This window comes from Parus major, chromosome 2 (genome assembly GCF_001522545.3).
Source record: "Parus major isolate Abel chromosome 2, Parus_major1.1, whole genome shotgun sequence".
Lineage (NCBI taxonomy): Eukaryota > Metazoa > Chordata > Aves > Passeriformes > Paridae > Parus > Parus major.
This window is the reverse complement of record NC_031769.1, coordinates 117,304,464-117,316,966: the sequence shown is the minus strand read 5'-3', so window position 1 is coordinate 117,316,966 and position 12,503 is coordinate 117,304,464. Positions and strand designations below refer to the sequence as shown.

Below are 12,503 nucleotides of genomic sequence, written 5' to 3'. Positions count from 1 at the left end.
ACTCTCTGCGCAGCTGTTTTCTCATCCAACATTAGTCTGCCTTCCTTATTTATATGACAAGCTTGTAAAGGCAAGAAATCGTGTTTGTGTAGTGCAAGAGCCCTGTTTTCAGCCCATCCCTCTTCCCCTGGAATTCTCTAGATGTTTCCACAATACTCTGTGTGCAGTAGGGGTGAGCACTGTACAGTCTGGCTTTGCACAACTGGATTCTTTCAGTGGGGTTTTGAGAGCTGTAAGGATGAAAGTGAAAGTGAGCAGATGCATACATTCAATCCAGTATGGATCTGTGAAATTTGCTTCAAACTGTTTTTAACTCTACCCACTCTAAGGAGAGGACTGAGACAGAAGCATTTACAGAAAGCCTGTGTTAGCTGAGAAACTCTCTGTTAGAGAAGACAAGCCCAGGGATGCTATCACAATCTTTAAGGCAATTTTACACTGCAAAAACAACATGAAAATGAACCAGTCCTGCATCACTGTTACCGCTATTTACTTAAGTGCATAAGCCATAACTGCAGGTATTTTTTGTGGACAACATTTACTGTTCAGAAGATAGTCATTGGCATAACTGGAATGATCAGTTCTCTTATAGTGTGTTGAGAGATGTGTGTTAGGTACCTATCAGTGCAAAATTAATACTCAGTGCATTTTCTTTCTAGTTCTAATTAATTTTTCTTGTGTTCCTCCTTCCTCTTCTTCATACCAAGCCACTGTATTAAAACACATTTTTTATTCAGTCCTAAAAATGTTTGCTTAGTTTTCATTCAAAATATTTTTTCTAGGCTTAGTGAAACTCACATGTGTTGTGTGTTGTAATCCCTTACTTGTTGCATTTCTCCCCTGCACTGAACATGAAGGGCAGGTCCCTACCCCAAGTTTTAAAAATAAAAATTCTTTCAAGTCAGCTTGTCATCCCAAAAAGCACATGCTCTGCTTCCTGCTTTGGACCCCAAAGTCTGTCTGATTGTCTGTTTTGATGGAGAATAAAAAGGTCTTTCATGAACTGGGCTGACTGGTACTCAGATGATCCTAACCAGTCACCTGGTGTTCTCATTAATATATGACATTAGATGAGTCAGAGAAGAATCTGGATCATATCACACTTTGAGCCTTGTGTAATCATGGTGTGTTTAACATTTAAAACCGCATGTGCTTGTAAAAACCTTTACATTCAGTTCAGTCGTACTTAGAGTTTTCAGACAGGCTTGGACTTCACAGTGGGGCTTCCAGGCAGGAGTGCTGTGGCAGACTCTGGCCTCAGCAAAGACACCACACACTATCAGCAGTGAGCTAGTCAGTGCTGATAACACAGCATCCCATCTGCTTTCCTCTTCCTTTCTAGTGTGGGACTTTGATGTAAGCTTTATGACTCTCTAGGGACCAAGCAAAGGGCCATATCACTGCTAGATTTCATGTTGCAGCAACCTGTACTGAAAACAGTGCACACAAATTGCACACAGACCCACATGAATACTGGCAGCAAGAACTCTGGGTAGAAATGCTCCTTGCAGTGTACATATATGTGCATTAACTAGTACAGTGGTTTAATGATAATGAAATAATAGCGACTTTAAAGCAAGTAATGAGCTACTTAGAATTAATTTAAGTCATAGGGCAAATCTAGGTAAATCCAAATCCCCAAGAGAGCAACAGTGGGAGTTGAAATTTCCAGCACATCAATAATGTGAGCACAATACTGTGCTCACTGAGGACAGTATCCCACACTGGCAGAAGCGGCTGCAAGGAATTTTGAAATTCATGCTCCAGCACTTTCATCCTCTCAGTCTTCATTCTGTACCAAAGCACCAGTTTTATCAGTCTTGGCACACATTTTCTTTGTTCATTGGGTCTCATGATGGATGTTAGAGGATACTTGTCCTCCCCCAGTATGCTATCAGGCACAAAAATAAGGCAGCATGGTAACATTTTACACAATTCCATTTACTTCTCATGACTGTAACTTAGAAATGTCTTTTTTCATTCTTGAGTTGCTTTAAAAGAACTTCCAGTATGAAAATTGAGCATATCCTTACATTATCCAAGGCCACCATGGAAACCTCCTCTTTATTACCAGCCAGCATCGCTTAAGGTAAAGCATTAACTACATCTGGGATGGCACATGGCTCACCATAATAGGCTGAACAGTTTAGAGAGGTTTTTTTTCCTTCCCTAGAAGTCTCTAAACTGAGCCATATTTTACCACTGGGTCATTTTACCATCATTTTACCACCATAGGAATCCACTGTTTAGTAACAGCGTTATCCATTGCCGTGACAGAATATACAACACCGGAACAGGAGATGAAGTATACATAAAAAAATAATAAAAAAAAAAAGGCTCTGGAGACTGCTAAATAGCTCTCCTGTAGCTATATTATCTGAAAAGAAATTGAGGCAGAGTGCTCTTGGGATTTGGATGACTTGGTGACCATCTGTTCTGCATGGAGAAGACCATCTGCCCTCTCTATAACCCTTCCATATCCACTGTGATCCAAGCACTAATAGATTTTGAAATCCCCACCTGTGGCCATTGCATGGTAGCCTCAATTTTCATATTACAAATTAAACTGCAGCATGAAATTCTTCCAGTTTTTTTTGTTTTGTTTTGTTTTTGGCATTAGGTTGATTGCATAACCCTGTTTTAGTGGATATCATTATGCCTTCTCACACACGTCTCTTTTCTTATTAATTGAAGGTGGCAGTACTTACTACACAAAGGAAAGCTAATAAAACACTGTTGTTGTAAGTCCCTGATGGCTCCAGGGAAGTTTGCAAACAAACTATTATTATTCTGCAGGTCAATGTAAATTGTGTGGTATTTTGAAATTGCAGCAGATAAAAGAGCAGAGTAGATTTGCATAAATATTGTTCTTTTAGGCCCAGGCCCTAAGCTGTAAATGAGACGATGGCTTGGATCCAGAATTGCTAAATTATAAAGGAGCTACCACCACATCTCTTTTTCTAAGTTTCGTCTTTCAGCACCTCATGGGATATTATATATAGGTTACTTTTGTGCAGCTTGCTGCCACCTGAGCAGGTTGACATAAAGATATCCTCAAAACTGAACCCCTGCCCCAAACTTGAAGCAAAGTTAGGCCCTGTGTGAATTGAGGCGATTTCTATTTTTGCTGACTGAGAAGTCATCCCATATAGCTTTTGTTTTGTTGGGGTTTTTTTTCCCACAAGGTTTGCAGGGGTGAAAATAGACAGGAGTCAGGAACTATTGTTTTTAAGATAATCCTTGTTGAAGTTGTCAACAACCTCCTCACCAAATATCAATTAATGCAAACCCAGCACATTTACCTACCATTGTAACAACCTCTGTAGCAGGTAATACATTAAAAGCTGTAAAAGGCTAGATTTGTCCTGGCAGTGACTAATGAAAGAGGTATAGCTCTCTGATTTCAAATAGACCAACTGAGACCCATCAATAGTTTTAATACAATGAAGTCAGGTTCTCCTTTTTCAGTTGGAAAGAATGTATCCTCTGGGGAGAATTGTGTGTAGTTGGCCAAATGGGAGCTTGGTGTGTCTACCAGACGAGCAAGCAGATTGCTGCACTGAGGTCCCCTAGGCTCATGCCCATCAGGCACAAGAAAGCAATTGAATCTGTTTATTGCTTTTCACGCTTTTGCACATGGGCCAAAAGAGGTTGAGCCAGAAGCTGAGCCTTGGAATTTCTCTGTGATTCTTCACCACCAACTAACTTTCTCTTTCAACCTCTAGATGAAGGTGCTTCATTACACCCATGTGATGACACTTACTGTGGTCCTTTTCCTGAGTCTGAACCTGAAGTAAAGGCTGTTGCTCATTTTCTTCGCAAACACCGGAAACAAATAAAAGCCTATTTGTCCTTCCATGCATATGCACAGATGCTGCTGTACCCTTACTCCTACAAATATGCAACCATTCCAAACTTCAACTGTGTGGTAAGTACATTAAAACTTGGAGAATGAGGTCCTCTGTATATTTTTGGTACATTTTGTTTTGAGAGGAGACTTGTTTCTTCAATATTTTGCGCATATATAATATTGAGTAGTATTTATTCTGGACCCACTTGCGATCACATTTCTGGTTATATAACCTTCACTCACCAGGAGTCAGTGGTAATTTGATTAAAATGGTGTCATGCCTTTTATTCATCAGTGCTTTTAAATTACTTTATAGGAAAAATCCCTAAGTTTTAATTATAGTTATTATAATTTTATTTAATTAACTGTAATGAGAATTTCATAGTTAGGTCCTTGGGCATCTAGCTGAAATTCTGTCTCTTCATGCTCAGAACTTAAACACCAGGAGCACAAAGAAAATCATCTTCAATGTTTTGAACAAAATAAAATTGAAACTGTTTATCAATTCAAGGAGGAATCTCTTAGATTTAACCAAAATTAAACTTTCAATTGCACTATGTATCATTCAGGTCAGACATAGTGTTTTTAACCCTTTTTGACAAGCAGGTAATTTAAACCAGAAGCTTGTGTATATTAGAAAAATAAATTAATGAGAGTACAGATGAGTACATTTCATGTATTCCATGCTCATCCAAATGCAGAACTATTCCCTCTGATTGCAGTCTGAGGTCTGTTTTTGCCAGCCTCCTGTTCATAAGCCCCCTTATGGCATATTCTCTGAGGGTTACATGGCAAAGCTTTGCTCTCTGTTTGCTCCTGCTCACAGACTCACATTGCACCAACCAGTTGCAAGCCTCTCTTTCACCCTCGGTCCTGAGTAAAATTACATTTTCCATTTATCTCCCATTTTGACCTTGAAAGTTGCAGTGACTTTCAACTTGCTGGTTTAAGCTAGTTTTCTCCAAAGCAGCTTAACTACACCTTAGATTTATCCTGTGCAGAATAAATGATGTTGTCAGTCCCTGGGGCTTCACTGAAGGTTCACTCAGCTATTCCCTCAAGGGGCTGAGCAGCTAGAACTCCACAAACTAAACTCTCTTTGTAAGCTTATTTCTGTTGAGACATTTAATTTCAGTAGTTACTAAACATTCTTCTGTCTGATGCCATTCCTGTGAAATAGAGCAAATTAGAGGTTAACTAAGCAGCCAGAGGAGCTAAAAATATGAGACTTGTGGGGACTGACCACCAAACCCTGTACTGACTGTGTATAAATTTATGGGTTTTTTTATTCTACCTTCACACTCTTTTGGGGAATAACAAGAAGAAAGGAATTCTCCAAGTGAATTGATCACTATTTACTTAGCAAAAAAACATAGACTGGGAATTTAAAATCATAGGTTCTCATTCCTTTGAAGATCAGCAGGTGCAAGCATCGTTTTTTTAAGAACAGACAACAGAGAAGAAGGTAAAGATGTAGTGTTGGGAAGAATCAGCAACTTCTCTGCAAGTATATAATTATTGGATATCTGACTAAAATGTCCAAAATAATATAAGGCAATAGCAGATGCTATAGATGGGAAATTCATTGTAAGAAGAAGGAAGAGTTATCTGAGAGTTTTCACACACACCAATATATTTTGTTGTTCTTGTTGCTTAAGGGATAATTCCACTCTGAGATGGGGCATAACTGCCCCTCAGCTCGTAAACATTTTGCCTTTCCACCCATCGCTTTTAGACCAAAGGATCCCAAATTTTGATGTTTAGCAGGTGTTCTTCAGGTTTGCAAGACTTTGGATCAGGCTTCTCATCAGTGAGAGTGGAGCACAGACCTAAAGGAACCAAAAAAAGACACTATTTTAAATAATTCCCATGGGCGAATGGAAGCCAAATTCCAATTTTAAATATCTTGTCAGTATTTGAGCTTCATACTTCTTTTCATTGCAGTTGGTCAAAAACAAGAGGGAGGTTGAAATAGGAAACTGAAGTAATTTCCTGTTATTTATAAAACTCATTATAGGGATCATAGTGAAAATTACGGGAATACTTGTTTCTTATTTATTTGTGTGTTTTAATACTTGCCTACAACCAAAGGTTCCATCACCTGGTGGCTCATAAATGTACAGTTTTTATATTTTCAATTTCAAAAATGATGACTTAGGCTGAGGTTTCAGATTCTCCAGTTCTCTTGGAAATTGCAGTGAGCTGGAAACTGATAGATCTCTGTTTCCTGACATGGATGGAAAAAGCACTGTTGATCTACATGGGCTGTGTACAGTGGAAGACAGTAGGACCCCAGATGCATAGCACATAAATAGCTTTTGGTGCTAACAGTGGGCTACGATTAATTCTGAGCAGAAGAAAGGCTGTTTCTGTCTGGGTCAGATCATTCTAGTGAGCTGTCAGTTACCATTTCAATTAAAGTGTTCAATTATTCAGAGCCGCTTTGAAACTGGAGAGCTGTGTACTGATCACAACATGCATATTCTCTTCTAATTTAGGCACAACTCTCTTATTAACACTCTCCTGAAATCTGTTTTTTAAGATGCTTAAAATGAAAGTACTCTTTTAGATTGAAGAAAACACCAGCAGAAACACACATGCATCTCAAGAGTTTTAAGTTTCACCTGATTTTCATCCATTTTCTTCCTGCACTGTCATTTGCCTTAGTGTTTGCAGTGAACTTACATGGCATGATGGAGTTTGTGTACATCTTTGCAAAAATCTGGTAATTTTATGTGGCATTTTCTGCTTGAGGGTGTTCAAAGACTGGTTGCCTGGATTTATTTAGGATACAACCTGCACAGTATGATGGAGTTTAGAGCTGTCCCTTTTTGGAGCACATGGCTCTAACAGTGAAAGCCAGCTGCAATCCTCAAGGCTAAGAGCTACAAGTTCACAGTGCTCAGGGATGCATGCCCACATGGAGGACATGGACTTGGGATGCTCCTGGTCTGACCTCCAGATAGTTTCTGCCTCTGCACAGAGCCCATTACTGTTGTGCTGATTTTAAATGGGCATTGCCAAACTATTTATTAGAAAGATTTCAACAGGATCAAAGCAGATCAAAGCAGCTCTGGATTATCTGTTGTCTCATTGCTGTGCTCATGCACAGGGAGTCTTCTCACTTGTGGCTATGTTCTCCTTGCCATGGCACATTTATCAGGACTTTGTTCTCCACCCCTCTCAGCACCCCCAGCTGAGCCTTGTCTCCTGCTCCCTTGACATCAGGCCTCTTGTTGGGCCATCCCAGCTCCTCACAAAACCCTGGGATGGTAAGCACAGCTGCTTGCAAATTTTGGTTGAGAAACAGGGTCTCGTACTTGGGACAGTGCAGTCACCAGAGAACAGCTCTTGGCTGCAGCTGGAGCTCCCCCTTCCCAGGCCCTGTGCAGCCACAGCCCCCACAGTGACCTCACACTGCCACCCTGCCACCCTCACAGGGTCCAACAACTCCAACCCCATCACGGGTCTTGGGTGTCACAACTCAGAGGTCAAAGCGTCTGGAGGAAGAGTGCCAAGTGACAGCAGCACTTCTCCCTTCTCCCACAGGACAGGCCCTTCTCATCTTCAGTGTTAGGGTGAATCAGAGGTTAGCCCTTACACTGGCTGACAGCCACATCCCAGCCCTGCACAAGTTCCAGCAACACTGAGTTAAGCAGTCCTTGTTTCCACACACTCTCGTGGAGGTGGCAAGAGGTCAAGCTGAAAAGGTCATAGTCTCCAGCACCATTGTCCTGCTAAACAAACAAAAATTCTGGTTGTGCCTAACAAATTTTTGTAATGGAGTAAAAATGTCATTTTGCATTCACTAAGAGGAGTTACTGTGTAAAATAAACTCTCCAAAGGTCTATCTGCACATCAGGAAGTGAAAATTAACTTATTTTTGTTTCCGGAATGATATTTAAAGCAGTTTTCTCTGGCTTCTCTACTTGCACAGACAAAGCCTGAATGGGTCAGACCAAGGATTAAGTCAGAATCCCAACTACTGACAAGGGCAAACAAGTGTAAGGTTAGGAAAAACATATAAATGGAAAAGCAAGTATAGGGTAATCCTTCCCCAGTGTATTAATTTAGTGCCTGATGAATAACAAGGTAAAGACTCAGTTAATGAAAACTTGTATAAACCAAACAAACTTTCTGTTCAAGGAAATAAATCAACTAAAACAACCATAGCAGTGGTTCAAAGTCCAGAGTTTCTAGCTCCAAATAATTTCCTGTTCTCTATAGAGAGATGGTTATGTTTTCCCAACCTTCATTTCATCTTTGCCAATGTATTTTTCTTTGGGGTAATACTCCTTTTCCTTTTGAATATGTGCATCCTTTCTGTGTGTTCCGATGCACTATCCGTATGTGACTGCCAGAATTTTCCATGGGCCAGGCCTTCTTCCCACAGTTTCACAGGATGAACCATGAACCTCCTAAACAGCCTTTCAGCCACAAGCTGGTGCAATGTAGGCACTGATTTCCCCTGTACAGGACTAAAATCACATTTCTGAAATAGTGGAAAGAGCTCCCCAAGACTACATCATCAGCCCCCAGCGAAAGTTAGACCAGCAGTGAACATTTACCTGCTGAACAGAGATTCAGGAGTGGAACTTGTCTCCTTCCTTCTTCCCACTCTGCTCATTGAACCACTGTGGGTGTCAACAAGACATCACTTCTCTTTCACAAGCCTAGCAGAGACAAGGTTTAGTGAACTGGAAATTCCTCTTCAGAAAATGCATGCACGTCTTTTAAACTGCATAAAAGAGAGATTATTTAATCTCATGGTTTTACATGTCATCTAAATTTGTCATGTCACTAAATTGACATATATACCTATAATTACAAATACTTAACATCTGATCACTCCTGGTGCAGTGAGCTCTTTTATGCCATGAAAAAAAACCAAACCAAATTTTTCAGGGAATTACTGTCATTAAAAATAAATAATGCACTTATCCTTTGCAGTCATTTTAACTTAGCTGCCATGGACTCATGGAACACAGCATTGCACCGGAGGGCAATGATCCATTGACTCAGGTTCCAGTCACAACAGAGTATTTAATTCAAAGTCTGATTTATGTGTTTGATGTTTTCTCCTCCCCAGGAATCAGCAGCCTATAATGCTGTTAACGCTCTTCAGTCAGCCTATGGTGTAAGATACAGATATGGCCCTGCATCCAGCACTTTGTGTAAGTTTCCCTCTGCAGGTTTGTGACTTTAACCTTCCTACAGTAAGAAGGAAAATACCCTTATTATAACAAAGAATGAAAACACAATTTAAAATGAACTTTGTTCTGATTTTGGATTGGGAGGAAGGCAGAAGAAAGTTTTGCAACTGATTTGTCAGTTGATTGCAGTTAGATTAATTCAACTGATGCAATAAAAGAGATTGAAATGCAACACACTTGAGAGTCAAAAGCCAGCAAATAACATATTCATACCATATAAAAATGTGGGTTTTTTAAAAATAAAAACGAAGATCTTGAAAACCGTATCTTTATCAGATACTGTAAATGCACGACTAAGTTGTAACAGATTTGTCAGGCAAGCTCTCTGTAGAGAGGTAAAAGAAAAAGAAGTTCAAAAGGTTTTAACAAGACACATTTTTTTCTTTACTGAAACCTTGAGGTTTGAATGCTATGGCTAATCATAACAGACATTGAAAAAGTGAAAAGCTAAAGACTTTATAGAAGTAACCTCTCGCTTCTCCTCTGCCACTGCTGTGTTTCAGCCACAATTCCACTTATCATGGGCCTCCATCTCATAGCATAGTCATCATCTTGTGCTTATTACACTGCACTGCTCATTACACACTCAGTCACTATGTCAAAGGAAAAGCAGTGTGAGTTAATGCCAGAATTGCACAGATTATAGCAGGCCACGTGAGAGATGCATCTGTATAGAAAAGTGTGTCTTGGGTAATTAACATATGGAGATAATGAAAGCATGAGCAGCACACTTCCTCAGGAAGGTTTGTTAATATTAGACACCAACTATGCAAACGCTCTCATGCTGTGAGGAAATGGTGAGAAAGTAAAACAAATTAAAAGAATTCTAAAAGCATTTTAAAAAGAAGATGGCAGATTACTTTATCAGCTTTCCCCCTTCTCACTGCAAATGAATTGCCTAAAAAACCCAATTTAAACTTAGGAGCATGCAGAGCTCTCCAGTCCAGCTGGGACATCTTTGTGGAAAGAAAGCTTCAGAGTGCTCACATGGAGACAAGAACAGTTTGAGGCTTTATTCTAGATACTCTCTTTTATTAAAAGTTTGCTATACACAAAGCAGTTACAATATTTTTTCCTATTAAAATAAAGGGTCTAATCCATATAGTGTTGAGCACATTTCACTGGGTGCTGGGTGCTCATTCTGTTCTCTGAAGGGTGTTCAGGATCAGGGCAAGCAAGAGCTGGAGTCGCAAGTACACTGAGTCCCAGAGACAAAATGCCACACGAACCCTCTGGTGATTTCAGCATGACCTTGACTTAATATTTTTTAATGTTTTCTCTGAATTGCCTCTTTCAGATGTGAGTTCTGGCAGCTCTATGGACTGGGCCTACAAAAATGGCATCCCGTATGCTTTTGCATTTGAGCTGCGTGACACTGGACATTTTGGATTTTTGCTTCCTGAAATGCTGATCAAACCAACCTGCACAGAGACCATGCTTGCAGTTAAAAATATAACTCTTCACTTGCTGAAGAAATGTAATTGAGAGGGACTTCTAGGAGCTGGAAGTAACCATTTTACTCCTAGTGCTGATGCTTTTCAGTGTGTTCAGTTGCCATTCTAAATTTGTCCACTTCAGAAATCTAGAAGCTACTGGGAAATGTGATATTGTTTCTTCCAAATTAACTTCGTGGAAAATGGAAAAACATCATTTAATATCTGCTTTTCTAAGGTCCATAAAGTTGATATACTAACTTAGGTACTAGTATGGTGCAAAATAGTTTCTACCTTTTGCAATAAAACTTTAATTCTGCAATTTCAGTGAGGCTGGTACAACAATAAAGTGTTCCAGACCTTATAGCTTTCCCTAATATGAAGACTTCCCGTGGGGTCTCTCAAACCAAGGGATAAATTCATGTAAATATACCCTGTGATCCAACACAGGCCTGTATCTACAGCAATAAATGCCTTATAGTGGCAGCTGGCTGCATTGCAAGTAGCAGTGTGGCTTCCTTCTGCGTGTATACATTCATACATATATGCACTTTTGTGATTTTTTTTTTATATTATGCAATAATTTGAACCAAGGTTACTTTTAACTGTTCAGAGAAATCTACTTGCAAATGTAGATTGGACTCAAAATCAACTATTATCTTTGAAAATGTAATTTTCCTAGTGATGTGTAGGAATTATAACGAAATACTGTTGAGATGGACAATATTCTGCTTCATGGAGAGACAAAGCAACTTGCCATGACTTGGAACTTGAAGCTGGCAGTCGACTGGTGCATCTGGGCTCTGCTGTAGACAGTGAGTGCCCATTTCCACCAGCCAAGGATTTAGCCTTAAACTGTAATTAACTAATGTTTTATTTATCGATATTCTTGCAGTGAGTTCTGTGGCTCTTTGGCTATGTGGCTCTTCTTCCTGGAAGTTGTATTTTTTTTTGCATGTTTTAAAGGAATTAATAAATTTTTAATGGATTCTTATGTGAGCCAGAGGTGAAGGTAGAAGCCTTACAGCTGAAATAAATTGAATAAGCACAGTGTTTGAAAGAATAATGAAAGCACAGAGAAGATAACAACATGTTGATGGATTTTTAGTACTTATAAAATACTATTTTTTTTATCTTATTATATCTGCAGAAATATATATTTTACTTTATTAATTTTGAATTTTATCTTATGCCACTACATATTAACTAAAACATATTTGTTAATAAAACTGTCAAAGACTTTTGAAGTATTATTCATATTTTACTTCAGTGTTAAAACTTTAGTGCAAGTATGTAACAATTTTAACTATCTGCAAAACATTCCTGATGCTAAGGACGAAGAATTTAAAAAACCTACATCCTCTCTAAAATAAGCACTTGAACTTAGCACATGGGCAAGCTTTCTAAGTCTTATAAGGCAAGTACTGTATTTAATTAAGAGTATCATTGTTTTCAGGACTGCAAAAGGCAATCAGTGAGCAAAGATGACAGAATTGCATTCTGTTTGTAATAACATCTTGTTAATAAATGTGTTTATTTTACACAAGTTTCTGAAGGCTTGTTCAGATTTGTTTAATTCAGATTCGTTTGAATAACATAAGTTTCTAGTCTGCTTTATTAAACATCTAGGGGACTCAAAATAGTAATTTCCATTTGCTCATGACTATAACAATTAAATATTTTGAAGACAGCAATAACTGTCTTTTTCTATGCACAGATTCCTGACCAATGGTCTTGAAAGCAGTATAAATGATTAGCACCAACCATTATGTGTTATTCTGAATTTAGGTGACAAGATTGAACTTACTACAAAGACATAAGAGACTGAAGGAGAGAATCAATGAGGGATGTCTAATTAGCATGAGGCAAATTTACCTCTGAATTGTTACAGTACAAGCATGGACTGTAGGCAACCAGATTCTTATGTGATGGTTTGATTCCTGCTCACAGTCCAGCAGTTCACCATGTGAAATATTTCAGCTTTATCTTCATACCATTACAACTCCA

The 12,503-nt window shown here is 39.0% G+C and overlaps 1 protein-coding gene across 1 annotated transcript in view; it reads left to right on the top strand.

The window, feature by feature from the left end:
• CPA6 (carboxypeptidase A6) overlaps nucleotides 1-12,042 on the top strand; it is an 80,320-nt gene extending 68,278 nt beyond the window's left edge. Inside the window, exons 9-11 of the mRNA XM_015650837.2 lie at nucleotides 3,726-3,928; nucleotides 8,940-9,024; nucleotides 10,361-12,042. Coding sequence (XP_015506323.1) covers nucleotides 3,726-3,928; nucleotides 8,940-9,024; nucleotides 10,361-10,548 — 476 coding nt within the window. The 3' untranslated portion in view covers nucleotides 10,549-12,042. The remainder of the gene's footprint in view (nucleotides 1-3,725; nucleotides 3,929-8,939; nucleotides 9,025-10,360) is intronic.
• The last annotated feature ends 461 nt before the right edge of the window (nucleotides 12,043-12,503 follow it).